Genomic DNA, 27,256 nt, shown 5'->3' on the forward strand with positions numbered 1-27,256 from the left:
GAGAGAGGAAGAGATGAAGGAAAATAGCAGAGACAAGAAAAAATGTGAATGAGAGGCTGGGAGCACCATCCATTGACCTTTAGCTTTCTTAGTGAGGAGGGAAACTTTAGGTAAAACAGCCAGAGTTTCCATGAGGTTAAACTGGTTCGTGAAGAGAGTACCAGAAGCAGTCCTGCTCAGACGCCTCTTGAGCAATCCATTTAACTGAAGTGTGTGTTGTGCTGTTCAAAAGAGAATTTAGCAAGTGTGTTTCAGGAAAATAATGGAGAAAGAGTGAATGAAAGCAGAAATACAAGACAACAACTTTAGCTGCTGAGGCTGTGCTAATAGAGCTTAATGCTGTGGTCAGTGTGTTAACATGCTTATGTTGACAATGCAGGGTTCAACGTCTTCATTGCACAATTACATGTTAACAAAGTACTGAGGAAGTTGCGTAGAAGCTCATTAGATTTTATGGGTATAATAAATGGATTAACATCCACCCATTACTTGTGCTTCTTCAAACAAGAAAACAGAATGTGAAATAAAAACAGTAAATGCATATATTTGTTTTATTAGAAATTACAAGATTTTATACATTATCCTTTAAATTACACTGTATTTTCGAATTAAAGACATTAGTGCCAATTTAAAAAAAAAATCTTTTGTTGCCTTTGAAAAAATAATTACTCATAAAAGGCCAAAGGGTCACTCCTCTGTAAAAGAAATCATTGATCCACTATCATATGGATGGTTGGCCTTCAGGGTGTCACAAAAGAAATAGATAAACAAAGGGTGAAAGGTCTTGAGGTCAAGCCTCAGGGAAGCTACCCCCCCCACACACACACACACACATACACACGCACGATTAGTTGTTTTAATTCAACTCCCTGGATTATAGCTAGGATTAAATCTATATGTCTCGGAATACCAGCACCCGAATACCAGTGCCCTGTTACAACCACCGCAGCTTTCATCACTAGCGTAAGTGTTTTGTCTGGTCCGCTCTTTAAGCTTCTGTTAGGCTTGTAGTATATTTAGATATAGCAAGTATATATATAGCAAATATACCATTATGTTCCTAAATTAACCAGAGTGGGGCAGAAAAGACAGCATCATGTTGTTGACCTGCGGTTAATTCCTTCTAAAATGATACCTTTCACTGAGGGCTGTGGAAATTAAATACAGTACATGTCTATCAGTGGAAATACAAATGCATGAATGGAAATCACAGTATGTACATAAACACAAGATTTTGCGATAAGAACACACATATGAAATAGAGAAGTGTCATCACTGCTCAGGAAGGTGCTCATATTCTGGTGTCATTTTATTGTGTTAGTCTATTGCCTTTTAATAAAAAAAAATCAGTGGAGAGGAAAGGAAATAATGATGCAGAGCTGACCTGAAAAGTTTGTGCATGTGGTAAATTTATGCACACACCTACAGGCATGTTTGCTTGTGGGTGCACACGTTATAGAACCCAGTAACAGCTTGTTAGTGAGCAATGTGGTTAAAAAAAAAAGTGATGAATTGGTATTTAACAAGCTTTTGAAATGGTGGTAGATTCAACACCAGTGACGTAACTCTTCAGAGCAGAAACTATGTAAATGTGATTCATGTTGCAGCTGCACTGATATAATTTTCTTTTCCTGCAGGATGCGGTCAAATGAGGCTTTTAACATGCATGCTGGTACGTGTTGAGTCCAGGATGGCCCATGGGGAGATCCTAGAAAGGATGAGGGGTGAGTTCTCTAATCCCTCAGGTTGTGGGCCTCCCAGTGTGATGTCCTCAATCCCCCAAGACCCTGCTAAAACCCCCTTACCGCAGTCATTTATTTCATATCAGTGGCTTATCTAGAACTCCAGACAAAACAGGGGGAAAAAAAGCAGTACGATTGGGATTTCCTTATCCTCCCCGGATTTCTCTGACATGTTCTAAAACTAGAGGAATGTAAATATTGCATTCTCCTAACCCACAATCCTGTTTTTTTGTATCACAAGGCTTATTTCTACTAATGTGCACAAAGGAGGATACACTTAAAATAAATTATCTGAAATAGAAAATACAAACTAATGAAAATGTGTACAAAATAAATCTTGTGGTGGTATCGACAGTGCTGTCCAGTGTAATTTTTCTTTATTTTGGAGTAAGAATTAACTTTTGTTGAGTGTGGTCTGTAGCTTATTTTAGGCTGAGGAGCACCAGATATATGATAAATGTTTAAATTTTCTGCAAACATGGGACATTTTGTCACTGATGTTCATGTAAAGGAGCATAACCTTTGAAATTATTGTTCCAACAGGTTCTTTAAATCAAAGCCATGAACAAGTCATTGCAAACAAATGGAATCACATGCCTGGTGTACCATAGGAACAACACACAGACATGCAGTTGCTGTTACTATGGAGATAAACATTGTGAAAACAGACATGGAACACATGTGGAATTTTAAGACTGCCGTTTCATCACTTATGCCAGCCTATGTCACTCCTCTACGAAAAGGTTCTTCATGGCCATGAACACATGAACGCATAAAGATAAGACAGACTGGTTTTTTGGAGTTTTTTTTAATCTCGTGAGTTTCAACAAGATACGATGCAAAAAAGAATACAAAAATAATACCATGTTTTTCCCCAGAATGCTGAAACCTTTCTTGTAAATAGAGTAAGCTCTTAAAGCAGCATTATACAAATAAAAAAATATTAAAATTATTTTGCCTATGACCTTTCATCACAAGCATCATTCCTACCCTGTTTCTCAAATGTCTTCCTGCTTTATTTCACTTCAATGGACTTCCCATAAAACATGTATGGTGATAATGTGCATTACAAGTCGCACCACATATTATGTCTCTTCATCTCGTAGAAGCTAAAAGAAGAAGGTAGCTTGGAAAAAAGATTGATAAGGATATTGATGGAGGCACCGGTGAGCAATTTGTATTCTGAAGATGCTGAGATGCTGCAATATAAATTCTTGCATCGTTTTTCTTTAATAGCTCAAGTCCTGCTAACGGTAAAACAGCATCAGCACGGAACATTCAAAAGCACTAACATTGTTTGCTTGAGGGAAAATCGATAATTTCCATTTTTGATGGGGGCTTCAATGTTCCACTTGCCAAGATCCAAGTTGTTTGCAACTTGTAAGAAAAAACAAAAAACAACTGCAAGAAGTGGTCGTCATCCTTAAAAAAATACTGTCACAGTTGGTCATCAAAATCTAATTTGCTTCAGATATTTTCTCCATTTCTTTGCTTTGTAAGAATCACCAGGACCAGCCTGTTAATGAATCTGTGAATCTGATAAATCTGTCTCTTGTTGCACAACATCAGGAGCCGTTAAAGAGGAGTATCCTCGCTGTCCTCATTGTGTGTGCTGAGCCTTTCCTTCCTGCGAGATGTGATGGCTGCCCAGATCCGACACAGCATGCCACCTCTGAAACAACGGGTTTGTACAGATTCTTACATGATTACAAACTGGATACGTCAAAAAACTGCCGTTTTGATGAAATGCAAGCTAACGAGGTAGACCGCCTCTTTTCTGTATCACCATCTCCGAGGGGGATTTCTCTGTATGTATCTGTATGGACAGATGTTGAAAAGGGTGAAGCGTGAAGATAGCTCACCTTAGTCCACAGTACATCAAGTCATCTCTGGAGGCCATGTAGAGGAGACAGTCCAAGGTGAACTGATGAGACACCAACTAGAAAACAGGAGGACACAGGTGTGGATTCACGCGGGATAGATAAGTGCTACACCTAACCTAAGACTTTCAGTTTACCTTATCAACAGTGTCCTCGTCCACAGGGATGGTCTTGAGCCACTGCGCCAAAGCCTTGGCTTCTGGATTAGAGTTTGTCTGACAGGCCAATCCACCATCTATAATGGTCAGAGATTAAAAATATTCAAGCAGTCTTGTGCGTTACACACATGCTCTATCTCGTGGTGTTGATGTCACACACAATTAAAAAAAAAAAGAAGCTTAGCGTGTCTCTGCAGGCCAACGGTATAATCATTATCCAAATAAAAGTCAAGTTAGAGCACATGAGCAGATGATATGATTGCCCACGCCTCCAATGCAAACCAGTCAGACAGAAATCCGGTGCCTGAAGCTGAGGCGTGGTAGGAACCCACTGCTCAAAGTGTGAGGAAACAGTAATGAGAATCTCAACCTCATGCTGCACTGGTCCCTTAATGCAATACTGGTCATGCTGCAGCTTGTGTGATTAATTACCAGCCTACTTGTTAAACTCTGTTAAATGGTGCCACACGTTATTGGCTAACAACACGTTATTATCAAACAAAAATATTACTTATCAACCAGTGAATATTCCAGAATATACAAATATTCTTCAATATTTGTGTAACGATCTTGGAACATCATGTGGGACAAAATATCGCAACCACTGGCAGAAAAACTTTTGTTTTAGAAGACTTGAACTCACTTTTGATTCAAAATATGGGATACTGAGTGGATAAATTAAAAAAAACAACCTTTTTTTCCATATAAAGTTCCACATTTTTATCTCCCTAGCCACCATTCCTTAGGAAACCACAGTGTATGTTACATACAATCGATGCCAACTCAATGTGGCTGACTTGAAAATTAATTTTAAACATCCTCTTGCTGTATTTGATACTTTCTTTAACAATTCATCTCAAATTTATCTGAAATGACAGCAGCTTGTCTTGATGAGGTTATACTGTTTTTATGCACATGCACATTTCAAATTGCTGGGTTGAAAAAAAAGTACCATCAGCGGCTGCTGATTTCCTCAGTGCATCTATCTGCTGTTGTTTCCTCTGGACACAGTTCCTCAGCAGCTCCTGATACTCTTTCTCTTTCTCATTCAGCTGACTCAGCAGTCTGAAATGCAAACTCAGTCCATGACTCATCAGGAAATATCAAACATAAATTGAAGCGTGATAAATGAAACACTGAATCCTACACTCTGGTCTCAAGGCGTAGGTCTCTCAGTTTGTCACTGAGGGGACAGCTGGTGTTGAAGAAGAGGTCTACGGGGTAGTTGGGGCCGGTTGCAGGAGGCATTTCCTGTGCGGTTGTTGTCAGCCTGTCTGCTGGAGGCACCTGCTGGTCGGGGACAGGAGTGTCTGGGCTGATGGGATCCTCAGGAATGCTGTCTTCCATCTCAAAGGAGGACTGCAGCTGGAGCTTTAGCTCTAAGAGGCAGAAATGAGCGCAGTGGTATCGATGAGAGAATGAATACACAACAGGAATCACCGCACATTCTTCTCATAGATTTAATCTGAACTGTTGAACTTGATGAAGATGAGGTTCTACCTGGTAGAAGCACTGTGATGGCGTCCTGGACCGCCTGTCTCAGCAGATTGTCCAGAGCAAACATCCAGTGAGGCTTCACCTGCTGCTGCCTCAAAACCTTCTTCACCTGCGTACAGCGTAGATTTTATCATGATAGTGTAGAAAAAAAATTCCCAGCAAGCTCTTGACAAGCAGAAGTGTTGTCATTGTGCTCTGAGGTAACTTACTGCATCTTGGAAGCTGAACAGCACCACCTGCAGGTTGTTCAGAGATACTGAAGTGGAAAGAAGTTTGGCCCGAAGTTCCAGTAGGCCACTGGTCAGCTGCTTCCTGTCTGGGGAGCGGATGTTGTCTCGCAAGCAGCTAATGAGCTCAGTGATGTGGTCTGCGGTCAGTGATGATCCGTCAGCAGGCTTTTAAAAGAAAGCAAAGGATCCAGTAATTCCATTGTTCCTGCTTAGACTTACTGATCTCATATTAGGCTTCTTCATTTGGAATGAAAAACAAATAATTTTCCAAGTTAAGAGGGGAAAGATTCAACATGTTTAGCTGTAAAACTATGTAAAATTATAACCATTTATATAAATTCTCCAATCCCTTTTGTTTCAATGGGTTATTCTTTACACAAACTCCAGACAAAAGTGTGCATGTGCATTCATCAGGATAAAAAATGATATACTTATTTATATAGACGGTATATTGTCCTTTTTAACACATTAACTGCCAAAGACGCCATATGGCGTCTTTTCGTTCAGTGATGTAACACATGGCTGGCAGCCAAAACCACAATAACATACACAAATTCATCTTTGGTGAGCCAAAGATGATTTCCACCCCGGTGGACAATAAAGATTTATTATTATTATTATTATTATTATTTCTATTATTATTATTATTATTATTATTATTATTATTATTATACAATGTTTGACAAATTTCAAGCATTAATAGAATCAGATTTAACTTGTTGATTTCAGGTGTAGTTTGAAGTCACATTTTCACCCACCTGAGGAACAGATTCTTGTATATTTATCACGACAAGATCAATGTATTCGGTGAGGACTCGGTGCAACGTGTGTCTCCTCTCACTGTCCTTCCTCAGCATAAAAAGACCAATATTCTCTTCTGTTGAGGCTGGACTGCACATTTCTGATGGAGAATCCTCTGGGATACTAGACAATAGTGGGTAATGAAGAAGTCAATCACACACATTCCCCAGATGAAGTTAAAGTACCTTAAGTAGTGTATGGATGTCAATAATTCATGTGTGATGTAGAAGATATTCTAAATACATGGTTAGCATTAGTCAGTGGCATCACATCTTTTTTTAATAGCTGCACAGGATGCACCAGGCCTGACTGAAACCTCAGTATGGTTTTCTACTGACGTAAGATCCTTTAGAATCAGGTTTGATGTATAAAGCCTTCATATTCTGTTGAGTGGCACTTTAACTCACGACAGGAAGCTGATGGTGGGTGGGCTCTCTGAGATTTCATCTGCCCTCTGAGCGGACTGGTGCCTCCTGAAGTCCAGGGAACTGAACAGGTCAATTGAGTCCGAGTATGAATCGGTGTCCTCCACCAGGATAGAGATCGGAACAGACAGGCTGCGTTGATAATCAGCTGTAAACCCCAGAGCGGTTGTGGTTAAGTATGCTATTGTTCAAAATCAGTGACATTTAGTAGGTTTCAGAATGTCAATGCCCACCAAAATGAGCAATAAAAAAGAGGGTTTTAACATGGGAATAGGAAGAGACTTGAATGATCTGTCTGAGGAGGATTGAATGGAGAAAGTGATGTGAAGACTCGCCTGCAGGTTCTGGCTCCTGCAGGACCTTGTTCTTCCTCCTGGAGGACGACCTGAGGAAAGTGTCCGCTAGCAGCTCTGTGGCCGTGGCTCTGTCGTCTGGGTTTGGTGTGAAGCACTTCATGATGAAGACCTTTGCTGAGTCTGACATGCACTCTGGAACCTTAGGGTGGATCTTGAACATGCCAACCTTGATGGGATTTCATTTAAAAGTTACTGACAAAGACGGTTCATTTTAACAAATTCAACAAACCACTGATGCTTACAATTATGATGATAAAGGTGAATATCAACCATATTTAGAAGTACAGCTTATGAATATTTTTATCAAAGATACACCTATGCAAGCCTACACATCTACTTTAGTCACTGCTTTCTCTTACTCACCTTGTACATGGCTGCCTGAGGGCTTCCTAACTCATGGAAGGGTGTTTTGCCTGTGGCCATTTCTATAATTGTGCACCCTAGAGACCAGATATCAGCTGCCTTCCCATAACCCCGCGGGCCCTGGTCTATAATCTCTGGGGCCATGTACTGGAGGGTTCCTATTGAAAACAATCATCACAGCAACCATTAAATTCTTCAGTCGGTTCATGAATAAAACAAAATAAAGCTGATCATTATAAATCATGGTTAAATCTACAGTTATAATGAACTTACCAGCAAATGTCTCAGTGCAGGGGTTGATCCCTGCTAACCGTTTGGAGGTTCCAAAGTCAGAGATCTTCAAGACTCCACTGTAGGTGTTGATCAGTACATTGTCACCCTGCACATGCACACACGATACACACTAAGGATAACCTTATTTTATCAAAAAGTCAGGATGAAATTATTCTAGACTCTTATTCTATGAAAATAACTGAATTGAAACTTATTCCAAAGATTTGTCATTCACCTTAATGTCTCTGTGGACTATCTGATTGTCATGAAGGTATTTGAGCCCCTCCAGGATCTGTTTTGTGTAGAAGATGATGGTGGCTTCGTTGTCTTTCAAAGGACCCCATTTCGAGCGTAGGAGGGAGGATAAACTTCCTACAAACAAGAATATACAAAGGGATTCATCCGACTCATTTTCAAGACCAGAATCCTGCTGTGAATTCTTTTCTTTTTTTTGACATGTGAATGAAGGTAGAGATGAGCATCATTCCTATACACTGTATCATACTGGCATCCAGGAAATGTTATACAGTCAATTACATAACCACCGACTTCCTTAATGCTTAATAAAGGTATCATTATCTAAAAAAGAAAACAGACAGAGGAAGAAGTAAGTACTCATATAAGCTGAAGCTGAGCTCTTATGTTGGCTATTCCAGGAAGCAAAGGTGGATTTTCATGACCCAATAATCCTCTGAAAGTTTATTCTGGTGTCATGCCATAGTTTCTATATTACATGAGAGCCAAGTAACACTTTTGCATTAATGTGGGTCTCTGTACAAAGTAAAAAGGCATCAGTAACTGTATAAGCAGATGTGAATTTACGAAAAATTCATGAGAATAAATCTGGATATTTTTTTTTTGATTCATGCAAAATGTTGAATTTACATGCAATGATTTCAAATTTGCATACGGCAAGATGTAATTTTTTTTTCTGTCACATCTGAGATATTTAAATCTTCGTACTACATTTTTCAATACATATGTTCAGGCCTAGCTGGGAAACATCACACCGGTTTATTCTTTGAAGCTTTCACTTTACCTCCCGGTACTTCCTCCATGAAGATCTTGATGTAACCATCCTGACTGACGGAGCCCAGGTACTGGACAATATTCCTATGTTTTAGCCTCTTGTGTAGCGCTATCTCCTCGTGTAGCGGCTGGGAATACCTGGGAGACACAAAGGAATAAATGTTTGATGATCACATTTGCATTTTGGTCAAGGAGATTAATTGTTTCACTCCAATTTCAAGGGATTAAATCATCTTCACATTAGGTTTTGTGCCACACTAGAACTGTTTTCCTCTCGCTGTCAGGATGTTCTTTATTCTGTTACTTTATATATGCATCATCAAGACCACTAATCTGAAGTGCTATTTCCAATTTTTGCGGCAGAGAATAAATACAGCATGTCATAGAAATACGCTGAGCTGGGTGTCTGAATTACAGGGTTTTGGCAAACGAGAAACAGTGATTTAAATATCACATTTCTCTTGATGGCATTCTTTATTTTCACAACACTGCTGTGCTAACCTAAGCACTTTGTGCACAATAATGCACGATGAGAGAAAGCATAAACAATCATTCGTCTCCTTCAAGTTTCCTATGAGCACTAGAGATCCAGAGCAGGGAGCATCCTCTGCAAAAATCTGTTCCCACTAAGGGTGTCGTAGAAAAAAAAAAAAACACTGCGGATTTGTGTCTCCTAGTTGGGGATAACTGAGACAAAAATGTGTGCGAGAGGTGTTTTATCATACGTGCTGTCCTTCTCTGGGATTTCCTTGATGGCAATGCGCACTTGGTTGCTCAGATCCCTTCCAGCGTACACCACACCGTACGTCCCTTTACCCAGAACCACCTTGTCGCCATTTTCATTCGTCTCATAGACGTACTGGTAAAAGCAGTTAGGGACAGAATGGATGGATGTGAATGCATAAACTGATGTAGGAGCATCAGAGGACTTCCATAAGCAACCGGAAGCAGATGCAGCAAATGCAGGTGTTGGTTCAGATGACAACAATATAAGTTTACTTATCTAGTTACAGGAAAATGTGAAAAAAAAAATTGAATATATAAATAAAAAATAATAATAAAACACATACACACATGCACACACATAAAGACATACATATATTTTTAGTACTTTTATACATTTTTAAACAAGTAATTCACAATTAATTGCAGTCTAGTACACACACACACACACACAAACAAAAATATGTGGAATGCAAAAGGAATGTTATCTTTTTTTCCACTTGTTGAGACATGCATCACCTATTCCAGGTCATTCAGTGACCCACCTCTAATATTCCTTCTGTAAGATGGTTCAGGTCCAGAATAGAGTCTTTAGCCTGCTGAAGCAGAGAGTTCACCAGCTCACAGAAACTAGTGAGAGAACAGAGAAAGGAAAAGTGAACATAGATTCAGAGTTACTGTTAAATCCCATACAGTGCAAAAACAAAACAAAATAAAACATAGCCCAAGCAAAGAAGCAATACACATTGGGTCTAATATAATATGTAGTAATAATAATAATAATAATGGATTATATTTATATCACACTTTTCTGGACACTCAAAGATGCTTGACACTGGATCCATTATTCTTTCACTACTCATTCGTACTTGGTGATGGTAAGCAATGTACTGTATGTAGCCACAGCCAATCCGTGCCTATGGACCCTCTGACCACCACCGATACAATCGCACATATTCACACACCAGTGAGTGCCTCACTGGAGGCAAGGAGGGTAAAGTGTCTTGTTCAAGGACACAACAATAGGTGCCTAGGGGAGTGGGAGCAGGAATCGAACCGTTGATCTTACAATCACTGGACGACCTGCTCTACCACTGAGCCACTGCCGCTCCAATAAAAGGTCTACAGCTCCTCGTGACCAGCATTTCATATTAGGAAACATATTGTTCTTTTGAAGTGTTTTGAACTCCATAAATACAGTTCCTGTCCATTTTATTGAGGAAGTAGCGCAGATTTCAGTTACAGATCTGTCAAACACATGACTCACTCACCCTTTACAGTGAAGTTCAGAGGGGAAGCAGAGCTGAAAGTCATCTGAGTTGTAGTGGACATACAGGAAGCAGCTCCGCTCATCGATCTTTGAAGCACTTAAGAGGAGGGGTGGGAGGAAATTAGGATTTTATGTCTTTTATACCTTTAAATAGTTCCCTTGTGTGCCTGATTAGAAATGGCAGAAGTGTTTCAAACTTCTTTCAAATAAATTTCTGTTAACACACATGTTAATACACAAGTCAACCTCAGTGTTTGTTACACAGATGCTGTGTTAATGTTTGCACAACACTAATAGGGCACATGGGAAAATTGATTTATTCAGTAAAGGCAGACGAACAGTAAGCATCTGCACCAGTGAATGAAATGTTTTTCCCCCCTGGATCATAATACACTACAGTCTGAGAAAAACGGGAACTGGAAAAACTGCAGGCAAAAACCTAGACTGTCTCAATCCTGACGAGATGCCAGAGACGCATCAGCAAAAAAAAAGGGAAAAAGACAAAAATCCAGCTTAAAATGTGACAAACAGCCAAGGTTTCCCAGACAAGCTGTATATTTTGGCTCCTTTGGCTTTGCCTGCAGGCGCGACCACACCCAGAACTGAGAGCAGATATTTGAGATGTTAGCACATGCTTTGCAGCACTTTACCTCACACCACGGATTGCAGAGGCCGGGAAAGTCCACTGGTGTAAGCCTTTCTGCAGAATAGGGGAATTAAAACAATTGATAAGGACAGTTGTGATCCACAATGAGCTCCACTTAACATACAGGCATGCATTTATCTGCATGTATGACGTCGACACGAGGCCTCAGGGAAGTGAAGATGTGCTACCGACACAATCACTAGAGTAAACATTTACTCTTCCATGAATGACAACTGTGAGAATGTTGGATTTTATCCTCTTTAAGCAACTTATTCAGCTTTCTGTACATATGGTAGTTACATATAATGCATAAAGATGACTGTGTGGCTGGAGGAACTGAGGGGGTGCATACCTTTAAGGTTGTGACGTGCTTCAACTGAACAGTACGACTGTCATCCTCCTCGCTGACGCAGACAACAGCTGGTTGGAGGACTTTGCTGGGTTCCATAATGAGAACCTGGAAAGCACAGTTCAAACAGGAAGTCCTGACTGTATCCCTCCACTGCAGGAGTGTGTGTTGATCTTCAGATTAAAATGAACAGAATCAACAGATACATGTATGTTTATGAGTCGGGTTATTAGTGCCGTCTTACCGGGCAGTGATCTGTGGAGACTGTGGGTTTACAGGTCTGTAGAAGAAGCTCCATCCAAAAGTCCATGATTTGCTGTTTAGGAGATTTCACCTCAGGCTGCTTAGCAAACTGTCGATAGAGGATGAACGTCTCCATGATGGACGCCACGTACCTGACAGAAACAGACAGGTCAATATTAGACTGGGATGTCCCAATGTTTTCTGATCAAAACTTGAAATCAAAGTAAGAAATCTGAACTAAACTGCATCCAGACGACCAATAAAAGATCTTGATCGGTGTGATCCCTCACCAGATGGGAGCCTTGAGCCTGTAGAGTTTCTCAGATGCCTCGATCACTTTCCTGTGTTCGTTAGCCAAGATGTTTGCACCCAGATAGAAGCCCACATCCCAGTAGGCCTTCATCTTCTCCAAACTGCCCTTTCTTCCGAGCAGCGTGCTCAGAGTCACACCTGACCGCCAAACGACAGACAGCAAAATAACAAACTGTGAAGTTTATACTAAAAACACACCACAACGTTGGCCTTCCTTGTTAACGTCAACACAACTCGATGTGTGTAATGTGTAAGAATCAGTTTGACACTGAATGTGGGAAAGTATAAAAGCATTAAGCACCAATTTTACGCAGTTCAATGGAAGTTTCAAATTCATGGCCAGCTGCCATCAGGAGGACCACGTTGTTGATGGCTGAGTGAAGAGTTGGCTCCGTCTCAAAACCTTTTCCGTACCTGACAAATAATAGATAAGACCACTGGTCGATTAAACTGGAGCATTAACAGATGGCGGGATGAAGACAAACCCATAAACTTCAACATGCACAAGCAGCATTAATCCAAAAAAAAGACGATGAGACTATTAATGGCAAACTGCGGTACAAAATAAAAAGTGAAAAAGACAGTCGAATGCCACCTTTCTCGTCAACACAAAGTGGTTGTACCAGTAGCAGGCCTGGTCTCTGCTGCGCTGATCAGTGAACTCAGAGCTCATGAACATGTCTTTGTAGATCCGTCCACAAAGGCAGAAGAAGTCCGACGCCACTTTTCCCCCTGACTCCACTATGGGTAGAATCAAGTCCAAAGCCTTTGCACGATCTCCAGGGAGATTTCTCCTGATATGGGGAGAATGGATGACATCAGCAGCAATGAGCTATGACAAAGCTCTTTGTGTGTTGTGTATACATAAAGAGACAAATAACAGAGCAGAAACAGATTGCAGCTATTAAGATGGAGACTGTTTCTAAAGCACACCTGTTTAAAGCAAATATGTGATGAAACTTGATATTCTGATGTCCTGTTATCAAACACATGGGCAGGTTGTCCAGGGTCTCCACCAATTTGATGATTGAATCATAGTCCTGAGAAAATAAATGGCAAGAAATCTAACAGAACATGAATCAATAAAGCACAGAAAAATAGTAGTAGATTATTCAGCAATCATGAAATACATAGAATCCTTGGATTTCCCTGAAAAAAAGACATCAGTATTGCTGAACTGATAATGACTTAATAACTAACAGCTATGATCTCCTGTGCCTGGACTGACTTAGGCGTTAGACTACCCGTGATAAAGTTATTATTGTGAAATAACACAGGTATACTCCATAGTAAACATGAAACACAAGGATGAAATTCCCAAGAGCCGACCTAGACCGTCCTTTTTAGCAACAACTTAGAGACAGTGGTGACGAACAACTGCATTTTAACAGGCAGAAACCACGAGCAGGTCCAAGCATTAAGGTGGGAGGTCCTCTACGTTGGCTGGTCGAACAAGGACACAGACATGTGCAGCCGCAATAACAATAACAGCTACTATAACAGAGGCATTTCCTCACATGCACACACACCTGAATGTCCCTGTAGGACAGCAGCAGGTTCATGACAATGTCAGGGGTCAGCAGCTCCACGCTGTCCAGGCGCTTCTGGATGCGGCCCAACTCGTCGCTCAGGTCTTTACCGCTGAAGCGTTCCCGCGCCAAACGAATGTCATTCCTGACCGACTCCCGGAAGTACTCACTGTTGGCGTCAAACACGAGGGTGTACTGGGAGTTAACATAAGCCAACGCATGTGTAAACAGAGATGATAATGTCCGGCCCTAAAGCCTGACCTGGACTGAATGTGGACATTGTTCAGCAGGTGCACCAGGCGTTCTACCAGCAGGGTCAGCAGGGGCTCCAGCTGGAAGCTGGGCTGCATCAGTTCTTTGATACCAGTCATCATGGCACCGTCACAGGCAAACACTTTGCCCTGGGGTGACACCATGTAAGGGATGAACGTGTAACTTCCACATTGTTCCTGTGGGAAGACAAGATAAGCTAAGTTACAAGGCGAGGTATCACAGGGAATCAGGAGCATCATCAACCAGATGTTTACATTTGAAGTATCCTGGTGAACTAATTTTTTGCTTTTCAAACATTCTTCTAATCAAATCGCATCACTGCTTAGAAATTAGTGCAAAAACCCATGGCGTTGAGGAGCGGGTCGCCATCCCACATGATGACATCATTCAGATGTTGCGTAAATCCAGGAGGGGGGGGGGGATGACTGTTGTAAACAATGACACTCATCACTTATTGCATCAAAGTTGCGTCACCTGAGAAATCCTGTTTCCTTTTCAGTGGGTTTTCTGGATTTTGGTTCAGATTAAATTGAGACATTTATTTACCTCAATTTAATCTGAAGCATTGTTATTATAATGATTATTATTACATAATATTTTAATATTATTACATACTATTTTAATATTATTACATAATGTTATAATATTTATATTATAATACCATTATATTAGTATCATACTATTGTTCACTTTTTTATCAAAAGTGAATAACAGAATATTATCTTCTGTGTATGATTCTGCTGGTACACTGTTCATACTTTATTTGGGGGGGTGCATTGTTAGACATAGTTAACTTTTTTCTATTTCACATGCTACGGATCGTGTGGTTTACCTTGACAGCCTGTATGTCACTATCTTGCTTGTAACAGTATAGGATGATGTTGTTCGTCATGCTGAAACTTTCTCTCACTCCCAGGTGATAGAAGAGAGACGGCTGGCAGAAAGAGTCGCTCATCTCGACCACCGCGACGTCTGTAAGTGTGTGTGGGGGGGCAACATTTCAGAGATTGGGTAAATTTACGCGTAGACAGTGTCGTTGTGCGTGCGTTTCATCCACATTTGCATTTACTCCAGTCGGCCTGTCTGCACTTGCCTGCATTGTAGAAGTTATCCAGGATGTCTGTTGTGCCCAGGGATATTCTCTCAAATGGAATGGTTTGGAAAACGGCGTGTGCGTCCGCGCAAGCTTCCTTCACACATTTCAGGGACAGGTTCTCCTCGGACAGCGGCACCGACGCGTCCTCGTTGACGATGTACGCCACGGTCACCGGTCTGGTGCGGCTCCGCGGGGAGACGATCTGTTTGCCCGGACCGCTGGAGCTCAGCTCAATCACCGAAGGCTCCTGCCAAAAACTTCCAGCTAACACCCGCACCGGATCTTTCCTCCTCAGCTCATGCAGGCTCATTCTCCTGCGCTCCGTCGTGAACATGTTTTTGCAGTATTCCGCAGCCGGAACTTTAATGCATCTCTTCCGTCGGGACATTCATTACAAACGGAAATCTACTGTTGCTTATTCTCCAAATTCCCCCAGGTGCGTCACCGCCTCGGATCACTCTCCATACCTACAAACAGTCGTCACTCTTCTCCGCTCGACCCGCCCTGCTCCGCCCGTTCGTTCTGAGAGTGACACCGGATCCCACTCAGACTCTCGCATGACCTCTGCTGTGGAAAACCATTACCGCCAACACATAAGCAATAAGGAAACTGATCCGAATGTTAAAAATTAAATACGGTTAGTTTGTCCCACCGTTTAAAGTCACTTTATTGTAATTACTTAACTTCCTGGATGAAATAAATACAATAGGAAAAAGGTGTACAGAAAATAACATGCGTATAAACGTTCATTTTGCACAAATATATTTTAGTACAGATTATAATAAAAATTCCAAGCCCTACATTAAAAACTCTTCAGACAAACAAATTTTCCACTGACTTTATTTACAGAACATATTTTATAATGAGCTGTTACACTTAGGCGAGCTATCATCTGGCACTAAGCACTTTATTTTCTTCCTGTGAGCACTGTCAGATGTGAGATCAGCCATGCATTACAAAGACATAAAACAATCAACCTGAGAATAGCAAGTCTTTTGAGACAATTGTGGCAGGTTTAAGCAAATAGTTTTGAAATTACAGAATATACAAACCAGCCTTGTTCCATTATTTGTTCCATATCCCCGCAGAAGGATCTAGCAAATAAAACTTGACGATGATGTCATCTAACCTGATTGAATCTGAAAATAAAGTTTATGGAAACAAATCACTCATCGAGACCCTCATCTTCTTCCTCTTCCTTCTTGGCGTCCACCTCTGTTGTGTCTGAAAACTCGTGCAGCAGCACATATTCTCGGCTGCTGAAGCCAAACTTAATAACGTCCTTTTCTTTGAGCTCATAATAGCGCTGGGGTTCTATGCGCTGGTTGTTCAGGTAAGTGCCGTTGCCAGACGCCAGATCGATGATGTAAGGCCTTACCCTGCGGCCAAGGCTGCCGTCTGCACGCGTAAACTCCACCAGTCTGGAGCAATGCGGAAAGAAAGGCAGACATGTATTAACTCAACAGGAAGTAGAGTTTTTGTAACTTATAGAGACTGTATTTTTAGATTTCTAGAAGCATCACAGATACTCTTACCTATACTGGAATACTGCATGTTGCTTGGAGCAAGATGGGTGATCGATGGGGATGTCAGCAATTCTTCGCTGTCGCCCCAACAAATAGGCACTCTGTCTGTGAATATACATGACTGGAAGAGGTTCATCATTCTTAAAAGGATAAAGCCTCCACCTGCGCTTGGGAATGCGAGCCTCGGGAGGCTCGTTGTACTTTATCACCACTCCCCGGAATGTGTTTGTATCTTCTGTTAATGCTCCTGAGAGTCCAAAGTTGGGCTGCTCTTTCTCAGCAGGAGGGTCACTTGTGTGTCCAAAATCTTCTTCCTGGCTTTGCTCACGCTGCTGTCGGTTTTCCCTGCGCCGCTCGTCATGCTGCCGTCTTTCTGCTTCTTGGGAGGCAAGTGCGTCTCGTTCTCTGTGTCTCTCTCTACTGTGGTCTCTCTCCTGCGGTCTGTCAGATTCCCATCTGCTACGCCTCTCTTCTGGCTGGCCGTTTCTTCTCCTACGCTCATCACTACTGGCTCGATGAGCCTCTCGCTCCTGTGAGACATTTGGTGGGATGAAAGGTAAATAAACAGACCTTGATCTGCTTACAGGTAGAAAACTAAGTGACATCCATAAAATTGTGAAGCTTGATTTTCCACATCATATTATTACTGGTACTGTATTACATTATTTTTTGTACTATTTCAATTGTCTCATTTAAAATACCTCATTATGGCCTTATGACATTTTAAAGCCTGATTCAACCATATAAAGCAAAAATGATTATTATAATCCAAGTAAAACTGTAAAAAACGACAAGCCAGAGGGAAACACTGAATCACTCTGTAGACACTTGTCGTTTTCATTCTTCCAGTTACTAATTTACATATAGATTTGCTGATTTTATCCATAATACAAAACCTAATCACCTTCTTTACTTTGACATCAGCTCCACGATGGGGACTACGACTCCTTCTGTTCCTGGGCGATCGACTGCCTCGTCTGGCGGGAGATTTCTCTCTTCTGCCTTGTGAGCGGTCCCTCGTTCTGGCAGTCGACAACACAGTTAGACGGACAGCATAAACAGATTCTTATGTAACTTTTAAACACTTACAATAACATTACGTAACAGAACATGACAATGTCATGTTTGTTAGGGGGTTAACCAACAAACGCTGAACTGCATTTTTGGTTAGCGTCAATATTGACTCGCCATTAAACGATTGGGTCACATCTAATAAAAGCAAAAAAAATTACAAATGACATAAGTAAGTTAAATCGTGATGACGATCAACGCCGTGTTGGTTTACCTGCTCGTTTTCCTCTGTGGACTGTTGGATCTCGACCTCGAGTGGCGTGATGTCTGTGGCCTAACAGGGCTCAGTTTCTCCTGCTTTATCTTGACGTCTCGCTCCGGGGATTCCCTTCGCCTGTGTCGCTTTTCTTTGGTCATTGTACTTTATCTGTAATAAATGAACGATTGAAACGGATTAGTAACTAAAAACGCATCGTCGTCACCACAATCACACGTAAAAACAAAGGCAAACTAAAAAAAGTGTAGCGACCACAAACTTCGCACTTCCGGTTCCTCTGGTCCGCCGAGAATGTACGTCGGTATGCAAGGAGCCACGTCGTTTAGTTCCGACCGGACGGTGTCAGGAATCACTACACGTGTTTGCTCCCATCTTTTTAAAAATGTTTTTTGTTTTGTCTGTTATTTTACTTAATTTAGTTTTAATAATGCCGTTTACTTAACTATCATTGTATTCTGTTGTTAATTTTTACAATTATTTTGTGTATATTGCTGTTTTCTTATCAATGGTAATAAAAAATGCGTCTTGTGTGATGCGACGTTTCCCTTAAAACACACGCAAAGTGTTAAAAGGGGACATTAAAACCAGACTGATTAAACCCTTAATCACTGAGTCCCCTCGATTTCCTGTTCGAATTCAAATCGCTATGACTTTAAAAGCTAATTCTTCTCGAAATAAAATGTCCAACGCCGCTGCCATGACAACGCAAACAATGAGCGAGAAAACTAATCGTCTGCTGTCGGCACCAAACTACGTTTCTGTAGGTTAACTGGAGCTTAGAGCAGGTCGTGTCCTATTTTATTGCATATCTTCGTTATTTTCTCAGTAAATTACCATGATTCCTCCCCCTAAATCGCTCTTAAAATATGACAATCCAATTTTGATCAGCAAAAGCACAGACAAACTATCAATGAAGGTAAGTCTGACCCAGCAGACCAACACAAGTGAACAGTTCTAAATCCTAAATCGTGAATATATTGATTGATATTTGATTATTACTACAGAGTTTAATTTGGGGACGTATAGCTAATCAAATACTAAGGAGATGGCTTCAATATGTTCTAATGACACTTCACCATCACTTCAATTTAAATTGTTGCCTTTTGGTTTTGTTTTGGGTTTTTTTTTAAACCATACAATAGGCTTTTTTGTGCCTTTTGTTCACCTTATTTCGACTCTGCATGGTAAAGGACAGACACCACCTCTTGGTGGCTTTTATTTTATGGTCAAAACAAATTTAAGTTATAACACTGATGATCATGCCTGTATCAAAATTGCAGCAGTGATTTCTGTTGTTGTTGCATTGACACTTTACCTGTAAGGTCTGAAGACAGTTGTTATTCCTGTTTGTCCTAAACATAAGACTTTAGTCATGAACAGATTTCTCTAAAGCACAAACCAGTAACAAGATACTTCCTAAGGCAACAGAAAGATTCAAATGTCATTTAACAGAGACAAATCAGCACCTACAAAGTCTATTTTGTGTGTGTGTGTGTGTGTGTGTGTGCAGGAACCCTCAAAATCGAGTCTTCAGGAGACAAAAAATAACCCTGCAACATCTCAACAATTCTCTGATTGTGCCAACAAAAAAAGTAGTCTGGAGATCCTGAACTCCATCCTTCCCCCGAGGTATAGATCTTCTCATCTCCAATATATTGTTCAAGTTCCAAAACCATTTGTTGTTTTGGACTTTGGTTGTTGCAGGCAATGGACAGAGGACAACCAGCTGTGGGTGCAGCATGTGTCCAGTGCACCTTGTACGAGAGCAGATGTTATTCACCTGGAGGAACAGCTGTACACAATGCTACAGCAAAGGAAGGCCAGAGACACGGGGATCTGCCCGATACGGAGGGAGATCTACTCCCAGTGCTTTGGTAAGGAGGGTGATGATCACTGAGGCTTCTGTGAGTACGACAATAAATAAAATCATTCTGGCTGATTTAGTCTTCACCCTAAATTCCAATACATTTATATTTCAATAAATCATAAATTCGATTGTCTGACCATACCAATTTGTATTTCTGTAAGACGAGCTTATCCGACAGGTGACAATGAACTGCGCCGAAAGGGGTCTGCTCTTGTTGGAGGTCAGAAAGGAGGTCAAAATGACAATGGATACTTACCAGATGTTGCACGAAAGCAGCATTGCTTTTGGTATGAGGAAAGCTTTTCAGGCTGAACAGAACAAAGTGGACATGGAAAAAAGGGTAAGGACGTTTACCTAGATGGAATTAATCATATAAACTCATGGCAGTAAACCAAAACTCAGCTTAAAGTGATTTAATTTGCTATTCATCTCAAGTTTAGACTGGTGTTCAACTTGATATCCAGCAGAGAGCACCATTTCCCTGTAGTTCTTGTAAAATAGGGATGGCGGTTGTACTCGACATAATCGCGATGGAATCTGGGACAAAACTTGCAGTTGCTTTTAATTCATATACAGATTTCTGAGCTGGAAAACGAGAAACAAGATCTGCTGAAGCAACTGAACGAGCAGAAAGTCAGATGTGAAACAATTGAAAAGAGAGAAAATGAAAAAGCACAAATCGAGGAAAAGAAGCACTATGAAGAGATTCAGTTCATGAAAAAAGTCAACCAGCAGCTGAAGGTGATGTCTCTATTTACATATCAGTGACAAATGTTTTGCCGTGCTGAACGTCTTCGATCTCTAATATTTGTCCCCCTATTCAGGCCCAACTGGAAGAGAAGACAAAAGAAGTAACGAGATGCAAATAGACAAGACTGGACACTGGATGAAGACCATTTACATTTATTAGCTCTACCAGTTTGATCGAACCATAGACAAATAAAATATAGACTTATTGCATATCTGTTGTGCTTTTTGGGTCTAGTGCTTCGATCGCTTGGCCTTTCGGCCTTCTGTGGTCGATGCCTGGGCTTTTCTATTCTTGTTTTTCACGTTGTGTGTTTCATAATAGCGCACACCAAATTTCTTCACCTTCTGTGCCCGGTCCAATGCTCTTCTCTGTAGAGATGGATGAATAGAAGGGGGAAAATTAATCAGAAATATTAATAAATGTAAATTTGTCTGCTTGATGCCAGAGAGAGGGACCGTTGCCTACCTGTTTGGATGTTAGTCTGCACGTCTGTGTGGACTGTTCCTCCTCCTCAGCCGCTTTCCTCTTCTTGCTCATCTGGTTTGCTGCTGAATTCACAAAGACATTCATAAATTTGATGCCAGTGCCTGGATCTCAACTTAAGTTTAGTTTGTTAACTTGTATAGCTAAAGTTACATAAACACTTTAAAAATGTTAATCTACTTGAAAGACAATGTGTGCCTTTTTTTATTAGTTTGTTTGGCTGAACTGTGTGACATTCAACACTGCATGAAGCCTTGACAGACATGATTGATTACCTTTAATCTGAGCTTGCTTAGCTTGTTTATTCTTCAAGTCTGTGAACACTTTGTTCGAAAATTCCTTAGGTATCCTGGAATGAAATGATATCATTACCCAACATAGCAAGCAGTTTAAATATTATTGGAATCTGATGAAATGAACGTAATTCTGTAACGCTAGAGTAACTAATTCAACCATGATTTAACTTGGTCTTTAGTGTATGGGCTGCAATGCTACAATGCAAATCAAAGAACAATGACCAATGCCAAGTTTATGGAAAGAGAACTCAGAACAGATCAAACTGATAGTCTTCTGGGGTTTGAAGGCTGCTCAGCACATTTTTCCTGGATTAAAGAATTCAGGTCAGTACAGAACAAACTACGTGAGTGAGGTTTGGTCGACAGGAGACGGACCTGATTGCAGAGAAGTGTTTGGATTTTGCCCTGTCCAGGAAGTGCTTGTATTTGGAGATCTTTGCATCCAGCTCACGAATCACCTCGCGTGAACTCTTGCTGCTGGTTTCGTTGCCAGTCTCAGATGTTGTGGGCTCGGGTGCAACAGTCTCTCCATCGTTTGGTCCGACATCAGTCTGGTCTTCCTCTCCAGCATCCTCTTCCTCGTTGCCTTCATCATCATCAGACTCAGAGAGCTCAGACAAATCTAGATCAGGCATCTCCACAGGAACCAAGTCTTCCTCGTTGAACTCAGGTGCCACATAGATCTTGCCAAAGTTCTGCCGTACATTAGCTAGAATCTTCTGGACTTGTTCTTTCTGCCTCTGCTGCTGCTCTTCCTCCTGATCCTCTGTGGCAGTATTTGGACTGTTTTGCTGTTCCTCCTGCATATTCTCTACAACATCTGAAGGTCCTTCAACTGCTAATGGCTCCTTGTCCTAGAAGAGTTAAAGTATCATTTAAAGATGATTATGAAAGTTATTTACTCTCACTAGTGATAATTTCAGTGAACTCTGACCTCTGGATCGCCCTCAGGTCCAGGGGGCTTCACAAAAAAGGGGATACGTCCTCTTTGCCAATCATTTAATACCATTTTTGAGACAGTGGGTAGATCAGGTTCACCGCCCTGCACAACAACAACACAACGCTCAACCTTAATATAAAAAAATAACAGCTCTCATACAATGTGGTGTAAACCTTCAAGAATGGTGCATAAACCCTACGTTACAAGATCTGATGGACAATTAACACACTATGGCCAGGTTACCTGACAGAAATTACAACTTATACTGTTTGCATATTGTTTGATAACTATTTCCTCTGTTTGTTAAGAAACAAGCAAATAGACAAAGTCTTGAGCCAAACTGGTTTGAAGTGTAGTCTGTTAAACCTTCAGAAGTTTCCCAGAGCGAAATGCCAGCTTCTCAAGGAAGTCTTCAGCCGAGTCCCACGTGGGAATGCGGTAGGTCTTCTGAATGTATTCTGCCTTGGCACGCTCCAGCACGGCCCCTATGTGGTCTTCTGGGTTCTTGATCTTCTCCACTTGAACCTGCATGAGGAAGAGGGGGGGAAAGAGTTAAAGCACTAAACCGTGGAACATAAAACAATTACAGGAAAGGAAAGAAAGACTTACCACTCCTTTCAAGACAATATCAGATTCGCTGTCTTCTGAAGGGTAAACGACGCCAGGACAGTCGATGAGGAAGATTCTCCTCATCAAAGTGATGTACTGCCACACCTAAAAAAAAGAAGAGTCATGTTATCTATGTGACAAAATTGTTTCAGTTTCACAGAAAATGATGAATCTTGGGGGCTAAGTTAATTTTTTTTAAATGGCTATGATGATAAGCTTACCTTTGTTTCTCCGGCGATGGGTGCTACGTTGCAGACCTTTTTAGACCGTAGTGTGTTTATGATTGAGCTCTTTCCCACATTAGGATAGCCAATGAAACCCACACTGATCTGTTTCTTGTCTGTGTGGAGCTGCAGGAAATTAAGGAAAATTAATACATTAATGTGATGAATTTTGATCTAAAAGACAGAGCTTACAGGGACGAAGACATGGGTGCTTTTGTCAACTGAAAATGATCCTCTCAGACTTCATTTTAATCAGATATCGGTTTTTTATTTATGGTTTCATTTGGAATAGAATTACAGCTTAGCTGCTCTTTTCATTGTCATGTTGTTTTTGCGTGAGAACTTTGCTTACCTTTCCAAACTGCCTGAGCAGCTGGATGAGCGAGCCCTTACCAAACGAGTTGGTAAGGCTGGCATGGAAAGCCAGAGTTGGGTACTCCTGGGACAAAAGAGCTACCCACCGTTTCTGGTTCAAAATTGAATGGAGATAAAAGTAAGTCACACAATTCAATACTACTACTGATGGAAGCTAAAAACAATGATTCACAGTCTTCTTCTTTTCCTTTCGGCTTTTCCCTTTCACAGTAAAACACTATATTGCCACTAGTATTTGTTCAGCTATACAAATCATTAAACTCAATCGCTTCCATGGCCACAGGAGTATAAAATCAAGCTTAAGCAGACTATTCTACAAACATTTGTGAAAGATTAGCTTCAAGACTTCAGGAAATATTGCACAAATATTACACAATCAACTGTTAGTAGTTCGCAGTAGCTGATATACATATATGTACAGGTAAGCAAGCAAATACTTTTGCCATTATAGTGCATCTAGAACTAAACATGAACCTTTCATAGATTTCTTACCGTGACCCAAGTAGGGATAAGGTCACACTTGTTCAGAACAAAGATCAGATGTTTCCAGGATTTCTCCTTTTTCAAATACGTCTCTATGCTCTTGGAGCGTGTTCCCATAGGATCACGGGCATCTAACACTTGGATGATGACGTCAGACGAGTCAATCACCTATGACAACAAAATAATAAAGTTAGGAATGTAAATCGACCGTGCAGCGTTTCAGCGTACCAACTAAAATCACCATGACCATCACAGTACCTTGTATAGTTCTCCCCAGATCCTCTTGGACTGACCCTTTTTGAAAATTTCCTCACGGGCTTCCTCCCTGAAAAAATAAATAAATCAAGAAACATACTTTGACCTTTAAACGTAAAAATTTAGGAACCACGTTCCCAGCTGGAGTAGCCAGTTGAATGGATTACAGCGTTAATATATTCTTTTAAAGGTCTTACCGGACTCCTGTGTCCTCTGTTACCAGATCTTTGTCCTTATCTGCCTGGTAACTCTGGGCCGAAGCCTCAGCCTGTTCTATGAGGTCCTTCATGTCCCCCACCATGAGACTGGGCCTCTTCCTCTGAGCCTTGGGTCCAAATGTGGTCTCAAAACCCTCTGTGTCTAGAATGTGTACTTTCGAGTTCTGGAGGTGTAGAAGACATAGGATAAAGATAGAGAAGTATGGGCATCTCTGCTGGGATTGTTCCCAATGTGTCCCAGGTCCATATTAAGAATTGAAGATGGATGGATGGATGGATGGATGGACACAATTCTTTCTTCCACTTACTTATATCTTGTGTGTTTAAAGTGATGAAACTGAACAAAACAAACCGAAGCCAATGTAACAGCCAGACCTGCTCAAGTGTTTCAGTAATCATCTTTGAAAAGTCATTCCTCTTTTGTCACATTTTACAGGATTTAACAGAAAACTACTGTTTGAGATTTTCTGAAAAGGCTCCACAACTAGTTTGAAGAAAACATTTTTGAATAAAATATTCAGTCACAAAATGTGTGCACCTTTTATACTCACATGAGCTTTGACTCTATCATGCAAGAGGGACATGGGAAGTTTGCTTTGTCTCATCACGACACGATATGGATCCTTTTGAATTGCTCCCATCTCTTCTTGGAACTTCTGGAGGGACGACTGCTTAATTACACGGGTATTTGCTGAAATGAACAATATATAAATGCAAAGTGTGGCTTGTTTAGGTGTCTCACAATTGACCACATTCATAAACTAATGTTTCATAAGGTTCCTATAGGTTTCACTGTATAATTGGCTTGTGCATTCAGGTAAATGGCAGGTGAACTTGGTGATTTTTACAGCAGTAATGAATTTTACAAAATCTGTAACCACTATCTAAATGAGTACTAAGAAACAACATTATCTAAACTGATTCCAAAGCATGTGCGAATTCACGTGAATAGATACAGAACCAAAAGTGGAATATTGAGTGTGATTGTGAAAATTGTAAAATTGTAAAAAAAGAACACTTACTAAACCATTTGATGTTCGGTTCAACTCTGGCTACAGTTCCTGGAGCCACTGTGGACTGGTACTGTAAAGGTTTGATGACTTTTCCACGGCTATTGCTGTGAACAGAAGACAGGTATTGTTATTTTCCACTGCCACTGAGCAAAGTAAAACACAACAGCCAACAACAATGCAAATCTTGTGATTTTTTTACCATCTCTGCTTCTGTCTGTACATGTTCAGACGCTTTACAGTGGCTCTGTCCCTCATGTTGTTCCCACCAGCACCTTTTACTCGATCTATTGAGCAGTTATTATAACAATTCATCAATCAACAGTAAACAGCATATTCTTTTATAATACTGTCTTCATGACAATTAATAGTAACATCAACAGATGGAAGCAAAATGAACAAAACCCACTGCATGTTTGGTTTATTGGCAAAATATGATATTATGAGACGTTACCAATAACTAATCCTGACAAGAAGTCTGTAAAAATATCAATACGACAAACTTTATTACAGTAGTTTTTTTTCCAGCTATAACACAAAATTATACTTATATTGACTACTGCAGACTTCAACTCCTTCACGAGAAGCGTATTTACTATTTTATAGATAACCATTTGGATCCTATTAACCTTTCGTCTTGGGCAAAGGTCCCCAAATCTTTCTATTACATTAGTTATAACACTATTTCGCAAGGTACACTTTGGGAATTTACTGCTGAACTACATATATGAAGATTATTAAGTCTTTTAATAACACCTGATTTGAAAATGCGTAGTTATGAGGTGTCATCCAGGGGGAGATCGATTAAATGTTTCATTGAGACTCACAAATGGTTCTCGAGTGATTTGGTCATGACAAATATTATTTTTTTTGCTCATTAAAATCTCATTAATGCTAACGTACTACATGTTACCATAGTTAAGTTCAATAAAATGAAAACTTACGTCACTTAAACTTCAACTTACTAGTGCTTGATGTCACTTAACTATCACATATAGCAATAGCTGTAAACAAATGATGTGGCTAATGGAGTTTTGCTCACCCGGGTTGCTGCTGGAAGTCGACGGGTTTATCGAACATTTCCCCTTGAACTTAGGCTTCACCATGTTGACGGCTTAGTTGGTAAAGCCTTGCTGTGAGAAAAGTGGTTAAATCACGGAGGAATCTGAAAGCTGCTTTGTTTTTTTGTGTGTTTTTTCGCTATTACTCCACACGGACTGTTACGCCGCACACGTGTTGACACGGCCCAGCAGGAAGGACGTCATCAAAAGAGCGACCATAGAAGGAACCAATCACGTAGTTGCAATGAGTGCGCTGTTAGGGAAGCTACGAATCCTACTATGGCTACGTTATATATCGTCCAGCTATAAGTCTGACTGGCTTACTATGACATAATGAACGCAACTCTAACCAATTATAACCCTTTTTAGAAAGACATGCCCCGCCCTAACAGCAAAATTAAGAAATATTAGCCAATCACAGGTGACATATGCCTTCATCGTAGTAGGGATGGAAAAATATCGCACTTGTGCGAGTTTGACAGGATTGTAATTATTGTACATCCCGCTTCAAAGAGGTGATTTATTGTAATTGTCTGTTAGTGTGTTCTTCCATTAGTCCACCAAATATCTTCGCAACCGTTGCAGATAGAAAGATGAAACAAGAAGCAAATTACTGAGGCGGCAAAGGGGATGAAAATGAGATGATGACCTTGACCTTAAGAAAACTACTGTAGA

General features: G+C 40.7%; 4 protein-coding genes across 7 annotated transcripts; 1 reads left to right on the forward strand and 3 right to left on the reverse strand.

The window, feature by feature from the left end:
- Window positions 1-533: 533 nt before the first annotated feature.
- On the reverse strand, window positions 534-15,688 carry si:ch211-1i11.3 (mitogen-activated protein kinase kinase kinase 5). Of its 2 annotated transcripts, none has more exons than XM_068323849.1 (28): window positions 15,193-15,688; window positions 14,932-15,071; window positions 14,088-14,275; window positions 13,827-13,995; window positions 13,231-13,337; window positions 12,921-13,091; window positions 12,599-12,711; window positions 12,276-12,435; window positions 11,987-12,137; window positions 11,746-11,850; window positions 11,398-11,447; window positions 10,749-10,844; window positions 10,023-10,107; window positions 9,480-9,613; window positions 8,765-8,892; window positions 7,961-8,097; window positions 7,726-7,831; window positions 7,453-7,610; window positions 7,069-7,255; window positions 6,716-6,881; window positions 6,266-6,431; window positions 5,487-5,672; window positions 5,281-5,386; window positions 4,928-5,159; window positions 4,733-4,845; window positions 3,760-3,857; window positions 3,605-3,681; window positions 534-3,414 (listed from the first exon to the last, which is right to left on the reverse strand). In XM_068323849.1, exons 1-28 carry the CDS (start codon window positions 15,581-15,583, stop codon window positions 3,318-3,320), a joined length of 4,017 nt encoding a protein of 1,338 aa, XP_068179950.1. In that variant the 5' UTR covers window positions 15,584-15,688; the 3' UTR covers window positions 534-3,317. The 2 variants fall into 2 exon arrangements, with proteins under 2 accessions (XP_068179950.1, XP_068179949.1); XM_068323848.1 differs by having other exon boundaries at window positions 13,231-13,361.
- Window positions 15,689-16,019: 331 nt separating this feature from the next.
- snip1 (Smad nuclear interacting protein) lies at window positions 16,020-18,287 on the reverse strand. 2 transcript variants are annotated; one of them, XM_068324279.1, is made up of 5 exons: window positions 18,269-18,287; window positions 18,007-18,159; window positions 17,626-17,743; window positions 16,731-17,251; window positions 16,020-16,616 (listed from the first exon to the last, which is right to left on the reverse strand). In XM_068324279.1, the coding sequence occupies exons 2-5, from the start codon at window positions 18,147-18,149 to the stop codon at window positions 16,361-16,363; spliced, it is 1,038 nt and encodes a 345-aa protein (XP_068180380.1). In that variant the 5' UTR covers window positions 18,150-18,159; window positions 18,269-18,287; the 3' UTR covers window positions 16,020-16,360. The 2 variants fall into 2 exon arrangements, with proteins under 2 accessions (XP_068180380.1, XP_068180379.1); XM_068324278.1 differs by having other exon boundaries at window positions 18,262-18,287.
- A 244-nt stretch (window positions 18,288-18,531) lies between these two features.
- dnali1 (dynein, axonemal, light intermediate chain 1) lies at window positions 18,532-20,847 on the forward strand. Its single transcript, XM_068324281.1, has 6 exons — window positions 18,532-18,925; window positions 19,520-19,638; window positions 19,714-19,883; window positions 20,038-20,216; window positions 20,453-20,617; window positions 20,701-20,847. Exons 1-6 carry the CDS (start codon window positions 18,845-18,847, stop codon window positions 20,743-20,745), a joined length of 759 nt encoding a protein of 252 aa, XP_068180382.1. The 5' UTR covers window positions 18,532-18,844; the 3' UTR covers window positions 20,746-20,847.
- gnl2 (G protein nucleolar 2) lies at window positions 20,755-26,775 on the reverse strand. 2 transcript variants are annotated; one of them, XM_068324277.1, is made up of 16 exons: window positions 26,563-26,775; window positions 25,723-25,807; window positions 25,533-25,627; window positions 25,062-25,201; window positions 24,490-24,674; window positions 24,296-24,362; window positions 24,047-24,205; window positions 23,532-23,645; window positions 23,177-23,305; window positions 22,956-23,060; window positions 22,713-22,871; window positions 22,341-22,448; window positions 21,782-22,260; window positions 21,386-21,459; window positions 21,093-21,172; window positions 20,755-20,995 (listed from the first exon to the last, which is right to left on the reverse strand). In XM_068324277.1, exons 1-16 carry the CDS (start codon window positions 26,624-26,626, stop codon window positions 20,858-20,860), a joined length of 2,181 nt encoding a protein of 726 aa, XP_068180378.1. In that variant the 5' UTR covers window positions 26,627-26,775; the 3' UTR covers window positions 20,755-20,857. The 2 variants fall into 2 exon arrangements, with proteins under 2 accessions (XP_068180378.1, XP_068180377.1); XM_068324276.1 differs by having other exon boundaries at window positions 21,093-21,175.
- Window positions 26,776-27,256: the final 481 nt, after the last annotated feature.

This window comes from Antennarius striatus, chromosome 9 (genome assembly GCF_040054535.1).
Source record: "Antennarius striatus isolate MH-2024 chromosome 9, ASM4005453v1, whole genome shotgun sequence".
Lineage (NCBI taxonomy): Eukaryota > Metazoa > Chordata > Actinopteri > Lophiiformes > Antennariidae > Antennarius > Antennarius striatus.

Bases quoted from the DNA above. Each gene is read 5' to 3' on its own strand.
- si:ch211-1i11.3 (XM_068323848.1), bottom strand. From the start codon at position 15,583: ATGTCCCGACGGAAGAGATGCATTAAAGTTCCGGCTGCGGAATACTGC. The intron at 13,362-13,826 runs GTGTGTGTGCAT...ATGTTCTGTTAG, and splicing joins TGTCCTACAGGGACATTCAG to ATTTCTTGCCATTTATTTTC. The intron at 3,415-3,604 runs GTGAGCTATCTT...CCGTTGTTTCAG, and splicing joins TTGATGTACTGTGGACTAAG to AGGTGGCATGCTGTGTCGGA.
- snip1 (XM_068324279.1), bottom strand. From the start codon at position 18,149: ATGACCAAAGAAAAGCGACACAGGCGAAGGGAATCCCCGGAGCGAGAC. The intron at 17,744-18,006 runs GTAAACCAACAC...GTCGACTGCCAG, and splicing joins CCACAGAGGAAAACGAGCAG to AACGAGGGACCGCTCACAAG. The intron at 16,617-16,730 runs GTAAGAGTATCT...GCATTGCTCCAG, and splicing joins CATGCAGTATTCCAGTATAG to ACTGGTGGAGTTTACGCGTG.
- dnali1 (XM_068324281.1), top strand. From the start codon at position 18,845: ATGATTCCTCCCCCTAAATCGCTCTTAAAATATGACAATCCAATTTTG. The intron at 19,639-19,713 runs GTATAGATCTTC...TGGTTGTTGCAG, and splicing joins AACTCCATCCTTCCCCCGAG to GCAATGGACAGAGGACAACC. The intron at 20,618-20,700 runs GTGATGTCTCTA...CCCCCTATTCAG, and splicing joins AAGTCAACCAGCAGCTGAAG to GCCCAACTGGAAGAGAAGAC.
- gnl2 (XM_068324276.1), bottom strand. From the start codon at position 26,626: ATGGTGAAGCCTAAGTTCAAGGGGAAATGTTCGATAAACCCGTCGACT. The intron at 22,872-22,955 runs GTAAGTCTTTCT...TTCCTCATGCAG, and splicing joins ATATTGTCTTGAAAGGAGTG to GTTCAAGTGGAGAAGATCAA. The intron at 21,176-21,385 runs GTAATCAATCAT...TTGTGAATTCAG, and splicing joins TAAGCAAGCTCAGATTAAAG to CAGCAAACCAGATGAGCAAG.